Source organism: Ascidia mentula, chromosome 5, assembly GCF_947561715.1.
Source record: "Ascidia mentula chromosome 5, kaAscMent1.1, whole genome shotgun sequence".
In the NCBI taxonomy this organism is placed as follows: domain Eukaryota; kingdom Metazoa; phylum Chordata; class Ascidiacea; order Phlebobranchia; family Ascidiidae; genus Ascidia; species Ascidia mentula.
Window position 1 is genome coordinate 6,242,081 of NC_138570.1, and position 23,518 is coordinate 6,265,598.

Here is a 23,518-nt window from a genome sequence, read left to right on the forward strand (position 1 = left end):
TGCATGTTATTGTAATAAACCATTATCACTTGAAATGACTGGCTTATCTCAATATTTTGTAAAGATCCATGTGTTCCAAGGAATTGCTTACATAATCTTTTGGAAGCTTTGACTGATTATCAGCAATGTCCCTACAAGATGGTTTTACGTCAACAAGCAGTTGGCAAACCTGTGGCTCATTTGCTTCTACTGCCTGAAATATATAGGAGTTTATGATTTTGCTTGAATGATCCAAAAAGAATTTCTTACCTTGTGTAAGGGTGTTTTGCCATCAACATCTTGAACGCCAGGGTCTGCATTATGTTTCAACAGTAGTTTTACAACTTCTATACATCCTTTGGAGGCAGCTCTGTGCAGAGGGGTGGCCTGGCCAGCCTTGGTTTGAGCATTTACAATGGCACCATTTTCCAACAAAGCTTTTGTTATGTTCTCATAACCTCGCATAGCTGAGTAATGCTAGCAAATAAACAAAGTAGAAAATATTCCATGTCTAGTTACAAAACTTCTTTACCAATGCAGTGTAACCAGATGAGTCTCTAACGCTCGGGGGTCCACCTTTTTCGAGATATTTCAACAGAGACGGAAAGTCACCGGTTGAAGCAGCACTCCAAGGTCCTTTTTCAAAGTCCATTTCATCCAGCGTTTGAAAAACTCCACCAATCCCTTGGTGGCAGTGGCCACAGTCATGATTTTGATTCATATTTGAATACACAGTACATACCTACACTTTGCTGCTAATAATACAAATAAAAAAGTCCACAAAAAATATACTGCAAACGTAGTTCAATGAAATTCATGAACAAATATATTATCATGTTCTATTGCACAAAATCAATAGTTTGGCAGCGCCCCAAGCAGTTCTTTGAAATATTTCTGTTACAATCATCTCAAATGGTAGTTGTGTGAAATGCTTGAAAACTATTTGATCATGTTGTTTCTGAAGTTTCCTCCCCAACAACCAACCATGAGTCTGTTGTTCTGGAGTGCAGTTTGGCTTTTAGGTTTCTTAGGAATAAAAAAAAAAATTATTTAGCTTTTGTCACGTTTACTGAGAACAAATGTACCTTATTCGGGTAAACACTGAATTTAGATCTTTTTTCATATTTACTAAAACTAGTGTATGGTGCTGAATACTTCCCAGCAATATCTCCTGCTGTTTTTCAGCTATGCGATTACAATTGAGTAGCATTTGATTACTTTTTTCCAGACTTTCGAGCATAGATTTTTGTTCCTACAAATCAGAAAATTAAATGCATACATGCAGAATAACCTTTCAATAATGCTTACTCTTATGACGGCTGATAAATCATCCTTATTTGTCACATTACCCAGTTGGCTGCAAAACTCCTTTATGCGCTCCTGATTGTTTTGAGACATTTGATTTGAGTCTATGCAAAGTATTGTACAAAATTAGAGTTTTGTATGACATATTTAAAGTTTATTATCTGACCTGTTTTGATCAAAACCAGACAGCTTGTTGCAAACTTGATCCAGTTACCTGGTTGCAAATTTATGCGCTATATTTCCAATACACCTGGTACAAGCAATAGGTGTGTTCTAATCTCATTTGCCGTATAATTATTTAAAACCCATCTTAAATAAGATTCCCCGATAGTAATATTTACATGTATACATAATTGTTACGTCATAAAAACATGACAAGTGTAATTTTCGCTTGAGTAAGCATGCCACTTGCGCGTGACGCCGTGACCATTGTTATGTAACATTGCAAAGTTGGAAACGCAATGAAATCTGGAGTTTTCCGTCAGTAGTTGATACAAAGAATGGCGAAAGTACTGCAAAAAATTGGCGAGTACCAGCTGAAACGAATGCCGGGCGATCAGGTAACTATGATCGAGTCGTAAACATATTGTTGCTCAACGTATTCAAATGTATTCGTAACAATTTAAGTGTAACCTTAATAGGCTGTTCAGCTGAAAACCTACTGGGCCAATAGCGATGTTGTTTTGTACTTCTTGAGGAGATATGGTTGCCCGGTGTGTAGGTGGCTTGCAAAAAACCTCAGCAAGCTACAACCTGTATTCGACCAGCACAATGTCAAACTAGTTGGTGTTTCTCCTCAACGGCAAGGGACTGAAGAATTTCTCGACCTTAAGATTTTTTCTGGAGGTAGCTTGATTTAGTTTATAGAATAATTTTAAGCTACATGTCATTTTCAAAAATGATTGATGGCAGATTTGCTTTTGGACGAGGAAAAGAATTGCTACAAAGATTTAGAATATTCTCAGTATTCATTTATGGGTGCAATGAAGGCATTAACTGACAAGGACACAAGAGATATCAATCAGAAAGCAAAGGAAGAATCTTTGGGAGGAAACATAAAAGGAGACTGGTACCAAATGGGTGGTCTTCTCATCATCAGGAAAGGTACACTGCTATCCTGTTTTTTAGTGCAACTGTGCAATTGGTTATTTTTATGTGAAGGTGGGGAAGTGTTGCTTAATTTCAAGCAAAAAAAGGGAAGTGACCATGTGGAAAATATAGAAGTACTTAAAACACTTGGCATTGATGCACCTGTAGTAGGTGATTCAGAAAAACCGGCAGAGGTAGAGTTAAATTACATAACATACTTTTCCTTTTTCACAATGTATTTCTTGTTTCAGTGTGATAGTGGTGCCTGTTCAATGTAACCAAGATGGCAATGAAACTTCTTTGTTGTTTTGTTCATCGTATTATTTTCATTAGTTTTGTTCCAAATGACGTTCAGATTGTGGCACAGTGGGTACACATTTATTTGGGGAATGATGTATATATATATTATAAAAAAGACATTGACAAAAAATATACATGGCAAAAAATGCACAGAAACTATTAATTATTCACTGCACATTCTCAGGAATTTATTTCTTTTGCCATTTCATGTTTTTTTTAGCCGTATAAAATATCAACTTTTTTGAAAACAGTGTTAATGGCAAATACAATTGTTCCTTTGAAGTTGGATTGAAAGTTTAAAATATATTTCAGTCAGACTATTTATCTTGTTAGGTTGCTAGTCGTTTGTTTGGAGTACTTGTTAAAAAGTTTGGCACAGCTGGTACTTCTGTGTTGGGTGGCAACCTTTCATTTGCAGCCATTGATCTTCTGCCGAATTCCTGGGCCTACAATAATAGTTCAGAAATGATAACATACACTTTTGTTTCTTCAAATTATCCTGCTATTATTTATGTCAAACAAATCTGTCTTAAGGTTTTCATATTAATAAACATATCTCGTACCCGTGGTACATCGTCCAGGACAAAATAAAGCATGCTCAGTGTTTGACAAATTTTGGAAATGGCGACAAAGTTTTGTTTTGAGGATTGTTCGCAAATATCATAAACCGCATTCAGCATTTGAATTGCTTCTGATTCCTGGGCTTCATCTAAAAATTGAAAAGAAATACTTTTATCGCAACATAGGATGTGTTACCGACACTTATTGCACAGAACAACCCACAAGTTAATGATTGCTGTTTGTAAGTATATATAAAGAAGATACACTAACAATGATAAAGCATTTATACCAAAAAATCTCGTTTCTTCTACTTCTTCTGTCTGACTTGGTCCAAGGACACCCATTGGTGAGTGGACAACAGTCTTTTTTCTGACAGCTTCACTTAAATATTCAAACCATGTGTCTGTTACCTGTTTGCAAAATGGCAGTACACATATTAGTGAAACAAAAACATCTATATTTACAGCAAAGTTTAATAACAAACTTGGTTATAGAGGGAATCTGCAACATCCATTTTATTTTGTCTGAAAAACACGTTTGCCATGTGAAAATATCCACCAGTAGTATGGATATCTTTAGTGCCCCACTGATTGCTTGCATGGTAAATCTGCAAAAAAAAATTAATGCAATAAACAGAAAAATATATCCACAACTATGATTTCAAAATCTACATCTTCAGCAAGCATCCGTAGTGCATTTTCATAATCTCCCTTTGCTGCATACAACAGTGCAATGTTGCGATACAATTTGGATTTAATGGCATCGGTGGCATCTGGTGCTTTTAATACAGTCCATTCAGCTTGAGCAAGGTACTCATCAGCTTGAGATAGTTTACCAAGGCCTATATACAGCATTGTTGTCATAAGTATTTCAAATTTTTGAGCAAGATTCAACAGAGTGTTTACAATACCTATGCTTGCTTCTCCAAGAATCAGATAGGATGGCACTAAATTCACTGAGTTTAGTCCATGTACATCTATACTAAACCTTTATCAAAATAAATGACATGAAGTAGTGGAGTGTTACATAAAGAGGTTTACAATTACTGTACAACATAACATAAATTACCTTAATGATTGTACTGCTGCTGGAACAGCTTGGTTGTGTTTGCCATCAAAAAGCAATTTTTGTCCAATGATGCGAGTTAACTCCATCATACTCTTTTGACGATGTAGCAAATCTTTTTTTCTGTTGTGTTAAGAATATTAATACTTAAGTACGCTAGTGTACCTTTAAGCAGTAAAGATTTCATTATTAGTTACATGCATAAAACATACTAGTCATTGCATAACTTTTTGAAAAAATGTAAAGTAGTTTTTGGTGAAAAGCTTTTTTCTTTAAAAAAGTTACCTTATTTCACGTTCTTCTGAAGAGCTCATAAATGGCATTGAACCTTCCAATGGTACAAGAAGCTGACACATGTCCTCAGTTAATTTTATCCAATCTGGATGTTGATCCAAACCACTGTAAAAGAGTTTATAATATTTTGAAAACTTGTCTATAACACAATCCAAAGTTACGTTTCTTTGAGAATATCCAGCAACTTAATTCCAAGATTCTGGAGCTGATTGAACTTTGTGTCAATGTCATCCTCAAGGTTTACATTCTTTTTTGACCTTAGAAACAATCATGTCGAAACTATGAATACTATGTTGAAACTATAATATTGTTAAACAAGGCACAACTTCAACGTACTGTACCTTAATATAAACAACAAACGATTTTTAAATTTATAATGCAAGCAAACACAAAAATAGCATATTTGGTTACTTTATAAAACATTGAAAACAATAGGTATTAGAAAGTGTAAACCACAGAATTCGTTTTACGATTTGTATGAAAAAATGGCAGTCTAAGTATGAAAATATTGCATATTATGAAAACATTTTCAACATGGAAACAAGTATTTGTCAAATTGGTAAACAGTTTTGGGTGTGCATTGTGGAAGGTACCTTTCTTTAGCCGTTTTCAAAGCTGTTTGGATTTTTTGTCTGCTCTTTTCCAGATCATCCTGGGCTTGATCCCAGGACTTTTCCTGTCCACTTCTTGACATAGTAAGATGGGAAACAGGTACTTGGACTGAATGGCGTTTACGTAGACATGCCTTCGAAACCAACTATCCACGCATATTTTTAAAAATGTATCTTCTTTTTACAAAAAGAGTGTTAATAGCACCACTAACGGTGCTCAAGAGTTCCAAAGCCATCTCGATGGCAACATAGAAATATTGACTAAATTCAAAAAAATGATTTCTAATGACAGTTTTATGCAAAAGTGATTATTAAAGAAAATTGAAACGAATTTCATACTATTAATTTAAAAATTAGACGGCACAAAAGTTGCACAGACTTCCATATGTTACACTACTATGAATACAACAGGGTTTGTGACAGAGTCTATCAGCCTGTATTTCGAGTCTGAGACCCCCATGTTCAGTCGAAAGAGTCTTAACCAGATTTTATCTGTTTAATTTGAAAGAATCTCTATGTACGTTATAGGGTTAGGTTGTCCAACTCAAACACGCTGATGTGCCAATTTTTATCTTGTAACTTATTTTCGTGCCAGTGTTTGGTGAATTATGTTGAACTAATTTAAATTTTGACATATGAATCTTCGCAAGAGCTCGAGTGCAATTTTCAAATACGCGTGCCACGTGTTGGACACCATTGGTAAGGGGTGCAACATTTTTATGAATTCTTCAACTGCTAGAAGAGCGATATTAACAGAAACAAAGAGATGTTTGTTGCAAATACGCGCCACCGCACGTGGAAGTAGCACACGATGCAAAGAAGAAACAAACCGGACAATTGTGTGCGAATGTACAGTTGGTACGATACTAGAAAGCAACTTCGGAAACCCATATTTGAACAAAATAATAAAGGAATTTGCGTTATGACAAGTCACAACACTATGTTGCAGCCATGGTTGTACACGACTACACGTTTCAACGTAGTTTATGATCCCACAGATTACATCCGCGGTCTCAAATGTATGGTCTTCAATTTTGGGACTGAAAATTAATTGGCGCCTCATGCGGAAATGTAGATAACCGTTCAGGTGTGTCTGGTAAGGTTTGTTTGGAGAAAAGTTCCTGTACTGTTTTTGAGGGAAAGATACTTTCACAGAGAAAATATATTCTTGGATATACTGCGGCCTACAACCGTTGGTAATGTATTGTTGTTGGGTGTGACCTATTGGTCAAGTTTTTACTTGTTTCTAAACCAAGGCGTACTTTTTCACAGATTTAAAAGTAATGAGCAGTAGCACGAATGTTTTTTATCGGCGAACGTGGAATGCGCGAACTTACCGACTAACTTGTCGCATATTAACGAATTGATTTATTTTTGCTGGACGGATTGTTGATAAATTTCTGTGTAGCACTAACATTAAACTTATCATGATCTTTGCAATTAAAAACATGATACTTTTATAGTGACGAAATATTTAAATGAAAATGGATCCAAACCGTTCTGAACATCATGATGAAGACTTCGGTGCTATTGATGCGTCGATGATATCAAGTACATCCCCATATCAACCAACTACAGAAAGGGTTCCGGATCGCAGACCATTTGTTGCTGGTTTCATTTTGAATATGCAATACATCAAATCATTAGCAGGTAACTATTTATAGTAGTAAGTTAATGGAGCACAATGAAGCATTTTGTATCAATTTTTAGGAGTGCTGAAGATGATAGAGATTGTTTTGGACATCATTGTTGCTATTTGCCTTGGTACTGTTGGGATATGCAGTAGTTCTTGTTCAGCTGTTCAATTTTTGCAATTTGTTTGCATTTCAGCAATGATTTTTACAACAGTAATTTTTGTTATTTACGCATTTAACTTTCACCAGAAAATTGAAATCATCAACTGGCCATTGACTGACCTAATTAATAACGCCATATATGTCATCTTGTATATTATTGGAAGTTGTTTTATGGCTGCCAAAGCTGTTACAGATTCTGGAAAAGCAGCAACTGCTTTTGGATTTTTATGCGTGATATTATATGGTATGAGTTTGTGGCGGGCATACCAGGTATATATAATTGAAAGAAAAAAAAGACAGTCACCTGTGTCACACATTCATGGGGTGGAAGAGCACACTGAAACACAAGACCTTGCTTAATGTCATATGAACTGCTTTTTATTTGTATTTTTGATGGTGCTATGTTGGTTGATGTACTGTAAAAAACTATGTATCTTATATATTTTAATCATGCAGAAATGTATCCTAATGAACAAGTTGAATATTTGTTACTCGACTTGTCTAACCATAAACCTTCAAAAGAAACTAACACTGTTCATGCATTTCACTATGAGAACATAATTTTTCTGAACAGTCACTAAAATTTGGAAGACATTAATGGTTGATATAGAATTTAAATTATGAAGAAAAATGTTGTGCAAGATTTTTCATAATTAAAAACCAGGCATGTTATGATAATTCTATTTTGAACTAATAGAATTGTCATCAAAAAACAATTAATTTTCTGCACATACTATAGAAATTCACAAGAGAGAATTGCTTTACTGTAACTTGAAAGCTGTTCAAAGCATTGTGCTGTATATCTGGTTGTGAAATGTTAAGCAATATTCTAGACCATTTATTCATTCGCTATCGAAACTTAAAATTCCCACCAAGGTTTCTATATATTGTGCTATTGTTATTTCTTGTTTTTGTACTACTTAGGTTTTGTAACCCTCTCTAGTGTCATACATTTCTTGTTCTGTCGTAAAATTTCAAGTGAACTTTTGCTCATTAAAATGTAATGTAAATTGTGATCAGACGGTTTTAAGGTATTGCCAACCATTCAGTAAAGCTATGTTCAATACCAATTTATTTAAATGTTTACGAGGTAATCTTCTAATCGATTTGTGTATTGTTATGTTTGTGCATCCAAGAAAGGTATCGCATACCTATTTTTTGTCAAAAAACCTATGGTGTTGCGTAATACTTTGCACCAGAAAAAGAACTGCGAATATGCACACTCATATTTAATTTTATAATATAGGCTGTAATTTTGATCTACTCAATCAGGTCAAATTTTGTTGAATATTTAGTTTGGCGATCTTTGCAAACAGTTTTCATACCAATTGGTTTGGAATCTTTTTTTATTAAAGTTTTTAATAAAATGTCGATAGAGGAAGGCATTACGAAAAGGCAACATTTCTTGTAATTGCGCTATTTGCCATCGTTGAGAATGTTTGGGGCTTTACGGAACAAGTAATTTCACTCGTTCAAAACGAATAGACCTACCTATATCTGTACGTTAATTGGCAAAGGATTTTGTGAACGTCCAAGATACAAAATTGATCTGGCATAGAAATACGTAACTGGCTGAATATTCATGCAGTATTTATCAGTGAATAGATAATTGATTTCAATACGCTTGATTAATTCGGGTCCATGTTTTTTCAGTGACGTGTTTAGTTTGCCAAATATTGCTTCTCCCAAATTGGCTGTTAGATGTGCATGTGCAATACATGGTTCAGGGTGTCGATTTATGCCTTTTTCGCCATTCTAAGTGTTCGACACGCGACGCCACTGTTCGACACGGACGGCGTGAATAAATGTTAAGTTACCGGAATGCAGTACTACGAACAGCCAAACGCTATTGTTATCTACAAATGTCCAGAAATTGAATTACTATAGTAACTTAATTAAGCCTAACATATCGGTCACGCCAATCTTGCACCATTTATATCGACCATAATAGTTTAATTTTTTCGGACATTGGACGCCAACGATTTTCTTGTTAAAATGTAGTTGTTTAATTTTTTGACGTAGATGCTATAGTGGCTTGAAGACGTTGCTACCAGCCGCAAACAATTTTTTGGGAAGAAATTTGCATTTCGAGTCTCTATCAAACAACAGCATTTAACTGAACGGTTATGTAGTGTTGAAAACTTAATGGCATATCATCGTTTGGGATCCCAACCAAGATAAATTTGTCTGTTTAGATGGCTAAATAAACGCAACCGCAATAATTTTTTGGACGAATCCATGCAAAAACCAGCCAGCACTTGCTTTAACGCTAAGCGAATAAGCGCGTTCAACTAACCATTCCAAAACATGGAGCATTGTTACCGAACACGTGGCATTGTTCCAAAACAAGTACTATTTTTCGTTCAATCGAAAAGAAACATAGCAGCCTCTACAACATGCAAGGTTTTGTTTTGTTTGGTTTTGTTTGGTCGTTATTTCAACGTGTATTCTAAACTTAAGTACAAGAATCATGTAATCGAAATATGGTCGTTCTCATGCGTTAGTTACCAGATACGACATTTTCACTATTCGACACACACGACAATTTTTGTCAAGATGTTCGACACGCAATAAAAAATCGACGCCCTGGCATGGTTAATCGAACGCATGCAGGACCAGATTGGTTTCATTCCTGAAATTACCGCACGTTTCGGAACAAGTGTTTCCAGCCATGTTATTGTTACCTGCTGTACTATCCACGTCGGTATATCTATCAAATCTAAAAGGCATTATTCGTCAATTCAATTATGTTCAAATGCTCCATATTTTCGCTAAGCGGTCCCAGACATGGGGTAGAGTTGGTACTGCACAACGCGTTTCGTAGAATCGAATGAACAGACAGGCGCTGTTCGGAAGATAGTTTACACAAACAAAGGGACCCCTTAAAAATGTAACAAAACGTCATCAGGAAGTCGACAAGTTCTACAGATTGTCCATCACCATCCACTGAAGATGACAGACTTCCTTTTCACCGAGGTGCATGAATGACGAATGGAAAGGTGCAGCTCAGGTGATGTCACCCGTTTATTTGTAGTGATTTTTTTTACGACTTTCACACATCGTTTTCCCTTTGGTTAATCTATTTTCCATTTCTTTGTGTATTAGGTACTGAATTTTAATCTCAGCACCAAATGTTTTGTGTGACAATACCTGAGACTGACATTTGCGTGACTTTAAAAACATGGATTGACGAATTTGTTTTTACTAATTATTTTTGGTGAGCGCCACGTAGTTTCAGCTAGTCCACGTTCCAGTAATGAATCAAATCAAAGAGAATTTGGGTGGGAAAGCAACCTAGCATCAAATCACTCTACATCTTTATAGTGCTATATAACGTCGTCACTTGTTGCGCTACATTTTGCTTCAGAGAAACGGCCAAAATAATAACAGGACAGCATCTCAGATAGGAAGATGTTTGTATCATGACAAACAACTCTAACGTTGCGACTCGCTGTGGGCTTTTATGCTGACATCAGTTTGTTTACGATTCCCACGGATTTACGGTCTCTTTTTAACTACATCAGACTTGGCTTGTTTGGGACGCTGCTGATTTTCTAAAAAATAATCGATTAATTGAAGTTTGGATGACACGACGACGTCGTATCAATCTTAATACGACCTCACCCTTATTGTTTCTTTATTATCCTCGCGAAATTCCTGCAGGTTAAAAATGTTTTATTTGTGTGTTAAGTTTACAACAAACAAAACTCAACTTTAGGCAAATTTTCCTTGACATGATAAATGACATTTTTGTTTGGGCAAATAATATCGCTTTTCTTCTCTCATGTATATGCACAAGGAGGAACCAAACAATCATATTGGCTGCATAAGGATTTGTTTGTGCGGGTATCATAAGCCGATACAGATATTTTTCCTAGAACGAAACCTCATTGTGGCGCATTCAATTGAGACCTGTGGGACACTAACCAAAAATGGGCAAGAAATGATTGTTAGTTTTGACCATATGTGCACATAGGGAAGTTTTATTATTCCATATTCCACAGTATTATCTAAATAAATTTAAATCGCAAAGACGACAAAGAAGTATTGCTCCTCTGTCGAATTAAATTATCGAAATATTTTCACACTGATTGACATATTCGTAATATTGCTATGGCAATGCCACAACTAAGTTTTATTCTTGCTTGTGCTTAAAATGTTTGTCTGTGAGTATTATTTGTTAAATTTATCGTGCATCTGTAGATTTCGGAAACAAATAGCACAAATCTGGTATTAACGTCACATAAGCTAAGAAAGTGTGCAAAATGTCCCGGGCTCAAGCTGAAAGCGTTATAAAAAACATCATCAGAGAAATTGTACAAGAATGTGCAAGCAAAGGACATAGTCTGTCCGAAACGTTGGTGGCATTCATGGTAAAAGCAGTTGTGCTTGATCCAAGGAATGAGTTCAATGTTGATAGGACGCTCACCAAAGATGACGTGCAAAAACTGATAAAGGTATTTAGGCGGTTGGGAAAAGTTTTAAGTATCTTAATTTACAATAAATAATGTGTAACTTTCAGTTTGTTGCCTCACTTTCAGTATTGTGTGGAAAGATTGGTCGATGTACGGTCACCTAGTTTGGATACCATTAAAATGCAAGTTTATTTCGACATGAACTATACCAGCCGAAGAGAATTTCTTGACGAGCACCGAAGAGTATTGGAAGCCAGATTAACCCCTGTAACAAGAGAAATAACTGACAGTAGGGCAAGGTATTCTAACCATGGAACTTGTGTATATGTGGGATATTTCAATTTTGCTTTGTATCTTTTCAAAGAACAAGAGAAGAACTGGAAAGCTTGTACCGCAAAATTGTTTCCTATGTTTTGTTAAGATCGGGGCTGGGTTCACCAACTGATATTGCTGTTGTTCGTGAAGCTACTGGTAATACATTTCAGTTTCAAAAAGGTGTATTTTTGAAAATTATATCTTTCCACAGCTGCACTTCAGAGTGTGTTTCCTCAGACCGAACTTGGAACATTCATGTCCCTTACAAAGCGGGACAAGGAAAGGCAACTCCAGGAGCTAACGTTAATTGTGTCAGGAATTAGACTGTTCAACAAGGAATGTGGCAAAGGTGGTGAAGGGATTGATGACTGTGAGTAGTCTGACATACACCTGGACAGATAATTGCATAAAGGTGTGTGTTTACCAGTGCCTGGTATTCTAAATGAAGCAATTCCTGCAACGACACAAAATGTGGACATTGAAATTCAAAACAGTCAACAAGCTGCATTTAGGTAGGTATCTGCATAAATATTTTCAAAACAATTTGAACAAGTTGCTTGTTTTGTGTAGATTTACTACTCTGGTGGAATCCTTTCAACAACAGGAACCAGCACCGTCACCAAGTGAAATACCCATACAACTTCTAAAGGACTCTCTGATAAATGTTCGCCAACATGAAGCTTTTCTACGAATTTTATTAGTATGTACCTTTCATTTGTAAGTTTATTAAGTTTTCTGAATGTTGCACTGGTTGATTAAAGAATGACATAATTGGATGCGCACAACAAGTTGAAATGCTGGTAAATCAATTGAGTGCAAGAATGGAACAACTGCAGCAAACAGTTCAGTCCAAGACTGCTGTTCCTACAGCTCAAGTTTATGTAAGTTATCAGTTTGGTATTCCCATATGTTGAGAATATGGCATTTTCATATTGCCCTTCTGGTATGTAATTTTCCTGCATATTTTAGCCACAATTCATCAGCATTTCTCACCTGTGGACTTGTTTTCAAGATGAAATGGTTCTTCTTAGTGTGCTAAGCAACATTTTGGCCAGTATTGAACCCTTTACCAGGTAGCCTGTGTGTTAAACATTGTGGGAAAAAGTGTACATAAAATTATCTTTTTGAAAATTTATGCAGAAATTTTTTAACATTTTTAACATTTTAACATTAAGAACTCAGCGGGATCTCTTTCCAGAGGAATTAATTGCACCTCATTTGGAAAACATGGCCATCAAATCAGATGAACAGAGGATATTAGAAACAATGGGTATAATATCTTTTTAATTAGAAAATCATTTTAGTACATAAGAAAACAGTATGGACTGTATTTAAATATAGGCAATAGAGTGAACCCAGCTGACTTTCACGACAACCCTTCTGTTCAATGGTTGTTTCCTGAGACAACTAAAAATTATGATAGGTTGTTACTACAGTATAGAGGATGCTGTGGATATGCAATTGTCAAGTATGATAGACTGCTTTTACCAGGTCAGCAGCATACATATAACTTTACAGTGTTTAAATAAAAACGTTGATGTTGACAAACACCTTCTTTAGGAAACCCAGACATTGGAATTATGCAATACCAGGACAAATTGTATGTATTCAGTTCGAAAGGAGCAGCTTATGAATTTGCAAAAAACCCTGACAAGTATATATCACTTGTTGGTGAAGCTGCCAAAAAATCCCCAGAACTTATCCAGTTATTAGAACTGCACCAACAGTTTGCTGCTATTTCACCATATTCACAGGTCAGCGAAATTTTGAAAATAATAATAGTAAAATTTCAGGTTGAAATATAATTGCTTTGGTTTGAAATGTGAATGCAAATTTAAGGCAACCAAGATATTTGTCACTTTTTACTGATAAAGGGGGAAGGTGGAAAACTCATCGAAAAACCGGTGACAAAATCGGATAGCGGGACTCAGACTGACACGCATATTTTGGAACATAACATTGTCAAAAACTACGAATGGAACGAGTGGGAATTGCGTCGCAAAGCCTTAAAACTTGTAAGTCTTTCATTTTTTTTTCAGCTACGTTACTAAATTTGTTTGCCCTAGCAACCACCAAAACATTTTATCAATTCTATTGCAAACTGATTATTTGTCGCTGTATACCCTATCCAAAAAGTAAAAGCGAGCACTTATTGCGCTTTAAATGACGCTATTGTATCGTTTCGATGTTAATCCTAATGTTACAATAGGCCAACCTCCGGACAAAAATTACCAAGTCTTCCCAAACGAACCTCAGTAATTTACGTCGACAAAATGCTACGCAAGTGTACCTACCAAAAGACCAATGGTCGCAAACCAAAACTACTGGGCAAAGCAACGTACCAAAACCGCAGGTAAAGTATTGTATTCTTTTGCAATGGTTGTCATAAAGATTTGACGATTCGATCATGTCTTTACCAAGACGTATCTTTACTAGACGAATTTTTATACGACATAGACTGCTACCGCTTAATTATCACAATATTCATACAGTTAAATTGTTACTGATTATGTGCCTCAAATCGTCCACTGTGGTAGACTTAGATACTTCCTCCTGATGAAGGCTGTTGCATAATAGCCGAAACGTCGAGAAACGTAAATACAATAAAGTTTGCCAGAAGAGCAGTATTAAGCAATTCATACAGTTGTTTGCCGTTTCGCCTTTATCGTTAAAATTGTATCTGACGTCACATTTCTCGTATGTTATGTTGTGCCACGAACCCATTTCAACCCATACGGCGGGCACGCTATTCATTCGTTGCACGGAAGACAACTAAATATCCGGCTAATCATATTCCGTGACACTGCATACAATTTTATCAGATTTTTTTGCGAAACCATACTCCTTTTTTCCAGGTTTTCCTCGCCGGGCTTCGAGGAATCCGCGGTATCAGAACGATGGTGAAAATGGATTTAACTCGCGATGTTGAAGAAATGTAAAGCATTCTACAAAATGTTCTTCAAAAACCTTTAACTGTAAAAACATTGATTGGTGATATTTTAAATCAGATGAGCGTTTGAATATTATTTTTTTTATAAAACAGCTTGTTGTGTTGTTTTGTCAGGAAGAAGCTTAATAACTCGAGGCACAATATTGGTCTGTTTTAATCAAACGATTTAATGACGCACACTTAAATTTATTCATTTAAAAGTAACTTACAAATATGCACACCAGAATATCGTTCAGCAAGTGGTGCGATCCACTAAAACAGCAGATATTTTTTAAACAGGTCTGGTACTCGAACTTACGTCACAATGCTATACACTTCCAACTGAAACTTACGTAAGCTTACCCTTTATCGACTTCCGGGTGCCTCTAAAAATCCATTGTTGGCATTGCGCCTGGGCATCGTTGACATGGCGTAGGCATTGAGTCTATGGGCATCACGGGATAATTATGTATTCATTGGCTATTATGCATTCAATGCCTACGATGCACCGCATTTGTTTTAATGTTTCACATAGCGAAACTTGTGTGGGTGTAGACGAGATATCGTTGGGCAAGAATCAAACGTCACGAGTTGTACTAACACGTGGAAAAAATGACGTCAGTTGTTTTTAAACCCCTAAACCAAAGCAAACTACATTTACTTTAAATTCCAAAGCAGTTTTGTATGTTATAGTGTTGTACACAGGTTTTATCATGAAGATGCAGAGTTTTGACAACACAAAACAGCTGTTATTTGTGACGTAACGTCACTGGACTGTGACAACATACGTAAACATTAGAAAACAGTTGTCGTCCCTTTGTGTTTGTCTTTGATGGATTGCTGTTGAAAACGTTCTAGGTTCAGTCACTGTATACAGCAACGTATTTTTTCGATTTCGACAGATGTATGCTTATTAGCTGTAAGGTACTTTCTTAGCTACACCCACAGCTCTATTTTGTACAGTGTATATAGGACGCTAGCTCAGCAATTGTCAAATGGCCTGAAATGAAGAAACAATGCCGGAATTGCCGAAAACTAAACGCCGTCGAATGAGATGTTTTTCCTAAAGCTACTCCTTCTGTTGTTGTATTTTGCTTTGTTACTCATTGTGTTTTACTTAATTGATCAATTAGAATGGTGAGGGAATTACAATTTCATAATTAATGTTACTTAAATTGGCTGAAGTTGTAACATTATGCTACTATGCAAATAGGAATGGCCAATATGATGGTTCAGCTATCATCGATCCTTTCTCACTAAGTGTGAAACAGCTTCAATGGCTCTTACATTTGCGTGGGATAAGCTACAACAAAGCTATTGAAAAAAGTGACCTGAAAGATCTGATTGCCGCAACTGGTGCAGTTACTAATGTAAGCATTCAATTTCAAACCATCCAATGTTATGTTATAATGTAGTTGTATTGTTTTTTTAGGATGAGATTAAATTGGCAGAGCTGGTCGACCAAGATCAATCAAAATGTACAGAATTTACTTCTGTGAACCAACTGGAAGAAAGCCTTCAACATGCAGAAGTGTGGCTGATCCAGGTATATATACTCATCATAAATAACGAAAAAATATTATTCATTACAATGAAATAATTTCACAAAGGTGATAGCAGATGGTGAAAAGGAAAACATATCTCCATCAGAATGGAAAACTTTAGTTAAGCGCACCAACTTGATTGGTGTATACTCTGGAAAAATTTTGTGCAAGGTATTTCTTTACTAATGTTGTTTAAAGACTGCAATGTCACTGATTGCAATTACCTTCAGAATACACCACAGTTGTGTGATTCCAAATCTTTCTTTGGCTCACAACTTTTGCTTTCATATCACCATGGAGGAAACCACAGACAGTATTTACACTCTATACATCGCCCAGTAAAGTAAAAACAGTTAAAATGTTTCTGTACCTTTGCACACTATGTTGAAATACATGTTATATTTTCTACAGCTCTGGGTATGCATTTAACTGGATTTCTTCAATATTTAATCAAAAAGTTTCACTTATACCAACGGAACAAATATTCCAAGAAAAAATCCTGGAAAAAAGACCGACCATCACTCAGATTATTTATGTATCACCTGCCGAAGAAATGCCGGCAGTTCTTGGATCCCTTCAATTTAAGTTAAACAAAGTTGAAGTATCAAGATGTAGGACATCTGTTTTTGAAAATAATTTAAAGAGATATTTTCCCAATTATAACATAACATCTAATACTGGAGTATTTTTCAATACACCACAAGGCAAGTTTCTTTATGGTGCAAATGGTTTTAAAGGAGATCACATAAATTTTCAGTACTTGTCTCTATATTTGATGATGCTTACTCCAGATATAAATTTATTTTTTACGTTAAGTGTTTATATTTGTAGCTTTTTGGGTGCTTTATCTGTTTTTACCAGTCAAGGTTACATTGTGTCTCGTGGAATATCAGTTGTTAAATCCTTATTTGCATACAACTTTATTTTGTTGGGAACCTGGTTAGTATTTTCAAGTGCAAATTTTGAGTTTATGAATGAATTACTTTGCAGAATAACTGAACTATTGCAGCAAGCCAATTCAACTGAAACAGCATGTGTAGTTCGTGCTGGTGTGGTTAGAGCTATGCAAATACCTGTAACTTTTCTTGTTGGCTTTGTGGTGTTCTTTAACTTTGTATTAGCCCTGTTGCAAAAGCTTGGGATTATTACTTACGAACTTGAATACGAACTATCAGAATTGCTTTATGATGATGGGACTCAAACAGCAAACGATATTTCCCATCGCTGGATTCAACGACTTGCAACTCCTGAATTGTGGTTACAACCACTTATTCCTAACGATTACATCGATGAACTTCCTGTGTGGGAGTTTTCAGCTCATCTAATCAAGGGATCGGATGAATCGGAAAATGACCGGAGTGTCTCGTCACATAGAACTTCATCAACATCACCAAGACGATCGAGTCGAGATCACTCTAGAGGCCGGCCTTGCTTTCCAGCTATCCCAAGACAATCACCAACAATTACACAAGGCTTCTTACGGTCGATTCGAAGCTACATAAGAGGCAGAAGCCCGCGACTTAAAAAAACCAAAGATGCACCGAAAAATATGCGTAACGATACATCCTGTGCCATTTGCTTGGATAATTTCATGCATAGGGTGTTGGTGTGTGGCCTCCCGTGCAACCACGTGTTTCACCAGAATTGTATTTTGGAGTGGCTGTACAATGATAAATACTGCTGCCCTGTATGTCGGTGGCCTGCATTTAAGCCAAAGTCATAAGTGTAATTACCTTTTGCCTTATTTTGTGTTAAAGTGTGTCGAGGGGTTTTGTACATATTGCCTTCAAAGAACGTAATTACAATTTATTGACATCTTATGTATGTTTTGGTGCTATGTAGGCTAATGTTAAAAAGGCATATTTATGATCGAATTAACGCTGCTCAACGCGCCAACTCGAACATTCACGTTTTAGTAAATACGAAACAGGTTCATATAGGTATTGGGACTGTTGTAACATGCCCATGTTGTATAAGCTATCAGCGTGCAGAAATCACCGAAGCCATTTGCTTACCTTGTCTTATATTTGGCATGGTAATGGGTAAGATATTAAAACGTTTGTCATTCGCGCTGCGATGAACCATATACTCGGAAAAGTAACAATGGTTTAGATCAGTGATTTGCTTTTTTGTGGTTGCGTACCACTTGGAGGTAAAACAATTTCGACGCGTACCACCTGGACGAAAGAAGTCGATCTAACGACGCTACGATCGAGTAGAATTGTTCTACTCCGTCGTACGTCGTAAGCACATCGTAACGAAATGACTTGTTGTAGAGTTGAAAATGATTCGCTGTGCTGTAGACAAGTGATTCACGATTGTTGTACTGCGCACTGTGGTAAATAATGATTCAAGATTATATAAAAAAAGAATTTGTTTCTCATTTTTCATGATATTTACAGCCAATTTGTGATGATTCATGTGTGATCAAACTACAATAAACAACTATCATTATAACAATTGTAATAGCTTACAAATAAATGCAATTTTAGGACTCAATATATGTAAATAAAGAGTGAATATGTACAAGATGTTAGCATGTACCAGCAGTAGTTTATCAAAAAGTTCTTTTGTTACAGTCGTTTATTATTACTAGGACCAGGAATTTGACTGTGCATCCAGTGCACATACTTGTAATTGAATTTTTGACACAGAATGTGAGTATAGTTATGCTCAAATTACATAAAGTTTAATATTGTAGTGTCAGTAGTTTTTTGTGGTTTGCCACAAAGCTGTGTTTTGTCAGTAATAATCAAACACTGTCACTTAAAAAAATAAATCATCTTATGGCACAGTGATTGCTTGCAGAATATAGTGATGTCTTGCGCCGGATCCGGGTATTAGGCTACTCGTTTTGGGTACCCAGTCTATGGTACTCGCCGACTTACGATTTTTCTGTTGCTTGTTATTAAGGTTTTTCGTGACGTGTTATTATACCATATTAATAAATGCCCACGTTTATTTGTTCCACTCATTATAAGCTAACCTTAACATAGCATTCTATTTGGCAATCAAACATTTTTGCCATACCGATAAAATACACGAAACGGTGTTAACAAACTGCCGGATCCAAATTATTCGTCCGGATTTGATTGACAACTATCCGGAACTAGGATATCTTCCCGAATAATTGTATTCATTTCTGTTATCTGCTTCATTACGACGATACATTACAACTTTCAATACAACGTTGATAGAATTTCAGCGAATAGAATGGCGAAGACTAGACTGAATTTACGTGTAAAAACTGGAATCTTTAACGCTCTCTATTATGAGAGCTGATTGGTCAATAATGTCACGTGATATCACGAGCCGCTTGAAGTAATATAATACGAGAACACAAAATACAGAATATTGTCAGCCAGGACACATCGAGGTTACATGTAAACCGGATATAGGTGATTCACGTGTGCTGGGGAGTCATTGGTTCGCACGGCCTGGGACACATTGAAAATAGTTAGTTTATGGCAAAAAGAAAAAGGGCATTCTGTGAAAATATTTCATTTGGTAAACAGGATATTAAATGAATCACTTTACTCGAGAACATTCGATTGGTTTATCATGTGGGTCGCATTATGGAATTTTTCAATACTTGTGCAAAGCTGCACGCAAAACATTACGCAATACAAGCACTGGTTTCTGTGACGTTTGTTACAATCATGTGTTTTAAAAAGGTGAATAAATTATGAATGCATCAACATTGTGGTTTTGGAGCTTTATCAATTATTTCTCTGTAAACAAGATGCTTTGAAGTAGGTTTCCACGCGAACTTTGAACGTAACTGGAACTATATATAAAACACACCGAAGCACTTGCGTAGCGTACGATCGTACCAGTGTGGATGCGCCGTCGCAGCGTCGTGTCAGAGAGGGTTTGCGAAATCGGTAGAGGCACAGGTATTTCCCAATCGTTGTCGTATCGTTAGCCAGTGGGAATCAGCCTTTACAAAGTAACCTAGGGGATGAAGTAACAACACCTACATTTTTGAAATGCGAACTATATCCGCAAATTACGGAAATGTGCTCGCGTACCACCTGGAATTCCGTTGCGTACGACTGATGGTACGCGTGCCACCGGTTGGAAAACACTGGTTTAAATACACATACACACAAAGCTAGAAGTCAATCTTGCCTGTGTTTCTCACAAGAGATATATTAAAGTTGTAAAACGAAACTCTTATAAACAAGACATAACGATATATCTTGTAGGTTTATCCAGGCACTTCTTCTGATGCTGAGCATCTGGGGAAGTAGACTCTTTACTGACCTCTTGCGACATAGCGATACTACCTTGTTGTGTTGAGTATTTTTTTTAACGTCAATTTTATTTTTGTTCACTGATCCAATGCTTGGAGTTGGCATTGTCGGAAAATTTGGATTTAATTGGGTTTAAACCTCCGTTGATAATGGAATCACAGGCGGACGTTCCGATTGAGGCGAACAACCTGCGTCCAGTGAACGAATGTATGTATATTATATACTGTATATTAGTTTTGGAGGACACGGAAATCCTCATCTACGCGATATATTTTAAGTTCTGATTGATTTGCCAACATAATGTTAACTACGGGGCTTTTATCTGAAATAGTAGTATGTTGTCATTTTTCAGCTGTAAAAGAGTACAGGGTGATTGAAGATGGAGCCCTTGCCCATTATTTACAAGAAAGAGAAAGTATGTGTTGCATGCTATAATACTCATAAAACCTGGTTTTACACTGTACATTTAACAAACTTTCTTATCAGTTGAGTATCACTATACAAATAATGTGAATGAAAGAAGAAGGGTAAGAGGCGACATTAATAAAGCCAAAGAGCTTCAGGATGAGGAAGATAGAAGAGCACAAATTCTTACATTGGATGAACAAGAGCAATTGTAAAGGATTCTGATATAGACTACTGGTGATTAATAATATTATTATTAATTTTTTTATATAAAATAGAAAAGGGATGGATGAGCAATTGGCTGAAGTTGAACAAAAGCGGCTGATTGAACAGCACATCCTTGAAGAAAAAGAACGAAAAGAACGAGAAAGAAAAGATAGCGTAAGATTGTAACAGTATAAATAGGTAATGGATTTTATCCGTTTCCTGTTTTAGGAATATGCCATGATGATAAAAGAAAGAGAAAGACGAAGAGGTTTGTTCAATCATGTATATCATTATTGCATTGTTGCTCAACCTTTTGTAGGTGCTGAAATGCTTGCCAGTTCGCCCAAAACCTAATACCTACATTATTGTTACCAGTGTGAGATTCTAACGTAATAAGTTTGATAAAAACTATTACATTTTGTCAACAAGTCTCTTTCAAAACACACTTAGGCCAATGAATATCTGATGAATTTAATATGTTCAATAGATTTGCGACAGAAAAAAAATGATCATGAATTTGCTGAGAGACTTAGCAAAATGGAAATGACTAGTGACCATTCAAGAATGAGAAGCATGTCTGATGAGGTGCATAATTTTTTTTCTCTAAACAGGATTTAAAAGATTACAGGCCAAAAATTCAGTTTGTTTTGTGAAATATACATGGTATGTAGATGTTTTTAATGACCTATGCATGAGCACATAATATATTTTGAATGAATTTAATAGAATGCGTAGGCATATTGTACCTAGTAAAGTTATGGTTAACTGCTGTATTAAACTCTATGAAATTTTCACACTTGTGCACACGTGTTGAATTTCTGCTGCTATTATAATAAAAACATTTTCTTAAGTGGACAAAACCCATTTCAGGATCTTGCTCAGCGGTTACAGGAAGAAGAAAAAATAAGATTGCAAAGAGCGAAAGAAAAACAGAAGAACATGAAAACTGTAGTGGAAATGCAAGATCAAGAACTTGCCCGGTAAGAAGTTATCTTTATAGGTAGACAAGTGCCATACATATCTTACTATGTATTTGAAGATACATACATGAGCGTGATCTGCAAGAGGCAGAGATGATGGCAAGGCATGAAAAGCAAAGTAGGGGCAAGCGACATAAGATGGTTAGTTCAAGTTTCTCTGCAGTTGTGTTCTAAACAAATGGACTTGTTGTTTCCAATCCTAACATAAGCATTAGAAGATGTGTATTGTTTAATAGCCTCGAGGTGAGCCCCCGCCTGGTTACTACAGAGGTGCAGAACAGGAAGAACCTCATGCCAGGTCTTCCCATCATCCCAAAGAACTAGTTAAACGTCCTGGACCTTCTCGGCCACCACATCCAAGCAGCCGAAGTCGTGATGAGACAGTTCCAAAATCAGTGGAAGCTAATGTGCCTGACAGGTTATTATCAACAATAAACTTCCTGTACATGTCTACAAGATTGATTCTAACCTTTTTGTGTAGCCCACTTTCACAACGGAGGCACACAACTCGACAACAAATGCATACAAGTTATGATGAACATTCACCGAGAAGAGTAAATAGTGAAAAACCGCGTCGACCTCCTCCACCGACAAGTAGTCTAAGCAGTGATGAGCTTCACCACAGAGAATTGCAGAGAAGACGATACAATGACAGCTCGCGCACAAGATCAGAAGACCACATAGTGACAGGTAAAAATTTGTCTAGCAACAGCTTACTGTTGCACTATTGATTAAACTAACCCCCTTTTGTGCATTATAAATGGCATAAACTATGTAAGCAGAAACAGAAAATATATAAAAACAGTGGTATTCAACAGGAAATAGTGGCGATGTTGATGACATCACTTATGGCAGCGGTTTTGCTCGATTAGCTGAGGAGGAAGTGCGGTTGCGGCAAGAAGAAGAGGCATATTATCGTGCTCGGAAGAAAAACAAGGGAGGTGATTGCAAACAACAATAAAAAGCTGAAAAAAGCCATTTATTTAGTTTCTTGTAGTGTTAACTGGACCAAAGAATGTATTCCTTGTATGATAATTCATATATACTTTTTGTTACTTGTCTAAAGACCACATTTTACAATTGGTTTGCAGTTCGGTATGCTAAATTTCACTAGCACTGCCAGCTGCTAATATATCTGTAGGTTTTACTTTACCTATTTCTGTTTAAATTGTTGCAAAATTTTTGTTGTAGCTGTTCTTGATTGTTTTTACATTCTCCATTCTGTGCTTACAATCTTTTTATTGCTTTTTAATAATGTGTAGTAAAACATTCATTCTAGCAAATATGTTTAAAACTGTTCCTGATATTTTGACCATGTTTTGTGTTTTTGTACTCTCTGTATATACTTGTAGTACATTGACTACTAAAAGAACATGTGCATTTTTTGATATTTGTTCATTTCATATTGAGTCGATTTGTCGCATTTACTACTAATGAAATAAAAGAGGTTTACATTGTGACATAACC

General features: G+C 36.2%; 8 protein-coding genes across 9 annotated transcripts; 5 read left to right on the forward strand and 3 right to left on the reverse strand.

The window, feature by feature from the left end:
* Positions 1 to 38: 38 nt before the first annotated feature.
* LOC145903393 (uncharacterized) lies at positions 39 to 895 on the reverse strand. Its single transcript, XM_082991476.1, has 3 exons — positions 512 to 895; positions 250 to 456; positions 39 to 193 (listed from the first exon to the last, which is right to left on the reverse strand). Exons 1-3 carry the CDS (start codon positions 698 to 700, stop codon positions 44 to 46), a joined length of 546 nt encoding a protein of 181 aa, XP_082847602.1. The 5' UTR covers positions 701 to 895; the 3' UTR covers positions 39 to 43.
* Positions 874 to 1,634, reverse strand: LOC145903396 (kxDL motif-containing protein 1-like). The gene is made up of 4 exons (XM_082991480.1): positions 1,451 to 1,634; positions 1,288 to 1,388; positions 1,065 to 1,231; positions 874 to 1,005 (listed from the first exon to the last, which is right to left on the reverse strand). Exons 2-4 carry the CDS (start codon positions 1,375 to 1,377, stop codon positions 927 to 929), a joined length of 336 nt encoding a protein of 111 aa, XP_082847606.1. The 5' UTR covers positions 1,378 to 1,388; positions 1,451 to 1,634; the 3' UTR covers positions 874 to 926.
* Positions 1,635 to 1,703: 69 nt separating this feature from the next.
* Positions 1,704 to 2,955, forward strand: LOC145901790 (prostamide/prostaglandin F synthase-like). The gene is made up of 5 exons (XM_082989584.1): positions 1,704 to 1,844; positions 1,926 to 2,130; positions 2,197 to 2,388; positions 2,446 to 2,567; positions 2,625 to 2,955. The coding sequence occupies exons 1-5, from the start codon at positions 1,785 to 1,787 to the stop codon at positions 2,649 to 2,651; spliced, it is 606 nt and encodes a 201-aa protein (XP_082845710.1). The 5' UTR covers positions 1,704 to 1,784; the 3' UTR covers positions 2,652 to 2,955.
* A 23-nt stretch (positions 2,956 to 2,978) lies between these two features.
* LOC145901789 (zinc finger MYND domain-containing protein 12-like) lies at positions 2,979 to 5,412 on the reverse strand. The gene is made up of 10 exons (XM_082989583.1): positions 5,187 to 5,412; positions 4,755 to 4,850; positions 4,585 to 4,698; positions 4,303 to 4,422; positions 4,145 to 4,221; positions 3,906 to 4,075; positions 3,719 to 3,841; positions 3,524 to 3,644; positions 3,237 to 3,382; positions 2,979 to 3,119 (listed from the first exon to the last, which is right to left on the reverse strand). Exons 1-10 carry the CDS (start codon positions 5,285 to 5,287, stop codon positions 3,003 to 3,005), a joined length of 1,185 nt encoding a protein of 394 aa, XP_082845709.1. The 5' UTR covers positions 5,288 to 5,412; the 3' UTR covers positions 2,979 to 3,002.
* An 880-nt stretch (positions 5,413 to 6,292) lies between these two features.
* Positions 6,293 to 7,491, forward strand: LOC145902678 (CKLF-like MARVEL transmembrane domain-containing protein 4). 2 transcript variants are annotated; one of them, XM_082990749.1, is made up of 3 exons: positions 6,293 to 6,400; positions 6,668 to 6,854; positions 6,915 to 7,491. In XM_082990749.1, the coding sequence occupies exons 2-3, from the start codon at positions 6,683 to 6,685 to the stop codon at positions 7,358 to 7,360; spliced, it is 618 nt and encodes a 205-aa protein (XP_082846875.1). In that variant the 5' UTR covers positions 6,293 to 6,400; positions 6,668 to 6,682; the 3' UTR covers positions 7,361 to 7,491. The 2 variants fall into 2 exon arrangements, with proteins under 2 accessions (XP_082846875.1, XP_082846876.1); XM_082990750.1 differs by lacking the exon at positions 6,293 to 6,400 and having other exon boundaries at positions 6,412 to 6,854.
* A 3,716-nt stretch (positions 7,492 to 11,207) lies between these two features.
* Positions 11,208 to 14,772, forward strand: LOC145902403 (cilia- and flagella-associated protein 206-like). Its single transcript, XM_082990351.1, has 14 exons — positions 11,208 to 11,457; positions 11,542 to 11,714; positions 11,780 to 11,886; positions 11,942 to 12,100; positions 12,158 to 12,242; positions 12,301 to 12,430; positions 12,492 to 12,611; positions 12,700 to 12,803; positions 12,906 to 13,000; positions 13,072 to 13,221; positions 13,291 to 13,484; positions 13,605 to 13,745; positions 13,940 to 14,083; positions 14,586 to 14,772. The coding sequence occupies exons 1-14, from the start codon at positions 11,266 to 11,268 to the stop codon at positions 14,667 to 14,669; spliced, it is 1,878 nt and encodes a 625-aa protein (XP_082846477.1). The 5' UTR covers positions 11,208 to 11,265; the 3' UTR covers positions 14,670 to 14,772.
* A 706-nt stretch (positions 14,773 to 15,478) lies between these two features.
* LOC145902512 (E3 ubiquitin-protein ligase RNF103-like) lies at positions 15,479 to 18,023 on the forward strand. Its single transcript, XM_082990517.1, has 6 exons — positions 15,479 to 15,796; positions 15,873 to 16,029; positions 16,092 to 16,205; positions 16,270 to 16,374; positions 16,434 to 16,546; positions 16,615 to 18,023. The coding sequence occupies exons 1-6, from the start codon at positions 15,714 to 15,716 to the stop codon at positions 17,924 to 17,926; spliced, it is 1,884 nt and encodes a 627-aa protein (XP_082846643.1). The 5' UTR covers positions 15,479 to 15,713; the 3' UTR covers positions 17,927 to 18,023.
* A 2,485-nt stretch (positions 18,024 to 20,508) lies between these two features.
* On the forward strand, positions 20,509 to 23,516 carry LOC145903948 (uncharacterized). The gene is made up of 11 exons (XM_082992144.1): positions 20,509 to 20,666; positions 20,812 to 20,874; positions 20,946 to 21,075; positions 21,143 to 21,245; positions 21,300 to 21,339; positions 21,559 to 21,656; positions 21,942 to 22,051; positions 22,111 to 22,192; positions 22,288 to 22,469; positions 22,533 to 22,741; positions 22,870 to 23,516. The coding sequence occupies exons 1-11, from the start codon at positions 20,609 to 20,611 to the stop codon at positions 23,010 to 23,012; spliced, it is 1,218 nt and encodes a 405-aa protein (XP_082848270.1). The 5' UTR covers positions 20,509 to 20,608; the 3' UTR covers positions 23,013 to 23,516.
* The last annotated feature ends 2 nt before the right edge of the window (positions 23,517 to 23,518 follow it).